The sequence below is a fragment of the Haliaeetus leucocephalus genome, unplaced genomic scaffold (genome assembly GCF_000737465.1).
Source record: "Haliaeetus leucocephalus isolate CR32 unplaced genomic scaffold, Haliaeetus_leucocephalus-4.0 Scaffold517, whole genome shotgun sequence".
NCBI lineage: Eukaryota > Metazoa > Chordata > Aves > Accipitriformes > Accipitridae > Haliaeetus > Haliaeetus leucocephalus.
The window spans coordinates 3,782,891-3,783,381 of record NW_010972953.1 but is presented as its reverse complement, the minus strand read 5'-3'; the positions used below and the strand labels follow the sequence as shown (position 1 = coordinate 3,783,381).

Genomic DNA, 491 nt, shown 5'->3' with positions numbered 1-491 from the left:
GTGGGCCCGGGGACCCGCCGTAAGGACAGCCCCGCCGTCCCGCCTCGCTCCCGGCCTCGGGGAGTTTGGAGGGGGGGGTGGGGGGTTGGAAAGGAGGGGAGCCCCGACTGTAGGTGGGGAAGGGGGTGCCCGGTCCCCCCCCGACCCGGTCCGCCGTGGAGAAGCGTCCCCGAGCGAGTCGCTGAGGGAAACTTGGAGCCCCCCCGCCCGCCTCAAGGCGGGAAAACGGCGGTTGGGGGAGGGGGCGACCAACGGTCGGGGAGCGGCGCGCTCGGCGCCGAGCCGGGCCACCACCCCTCCGCCTTTACCTTGACGAAGAGCTCGATGACGGGTTCTTTATCCCCCTCCTTCAACCCGTTGACCGGCACGGACAGCGCCATGCTTCAAACCTCCGCCCGCCTCTCGCCCTCACCCGCCGCTGCCAGCCCGGGACGGCGACGCCACACCGCTCGCCTCACCCGCCCTGCGCGCGACTGCCGCCGGCCCCGCCC

At 74.1% G+C, this 491-nt stretch overlaps 1 protein-coding gene across 1 annotated transcript in view; it reads right to left on the bottom strand.

Moving 5' to 3' along the window:
• Nucleotides 1-481, bottom strand: part of CLIC4 (chloride intracellular channel 4) — a 33,041-nt gene extending 32,560 nt beyond the window's left edge. Inside the window, exon 1 of the mRNA XM_010576105.1 lies at nucleotides 309-481. Coding sequence (XP_010574407.1) covers nucleotides 309-380 — 72 coding nt within the window. The 5' untranslated portion in view covers nucleotides 381-481. The remainder of the gene's footprint in view (nucleotides 1-308) is intronic.
• Nucleotides 482-491: the final 10 nt, after the last annotated feature.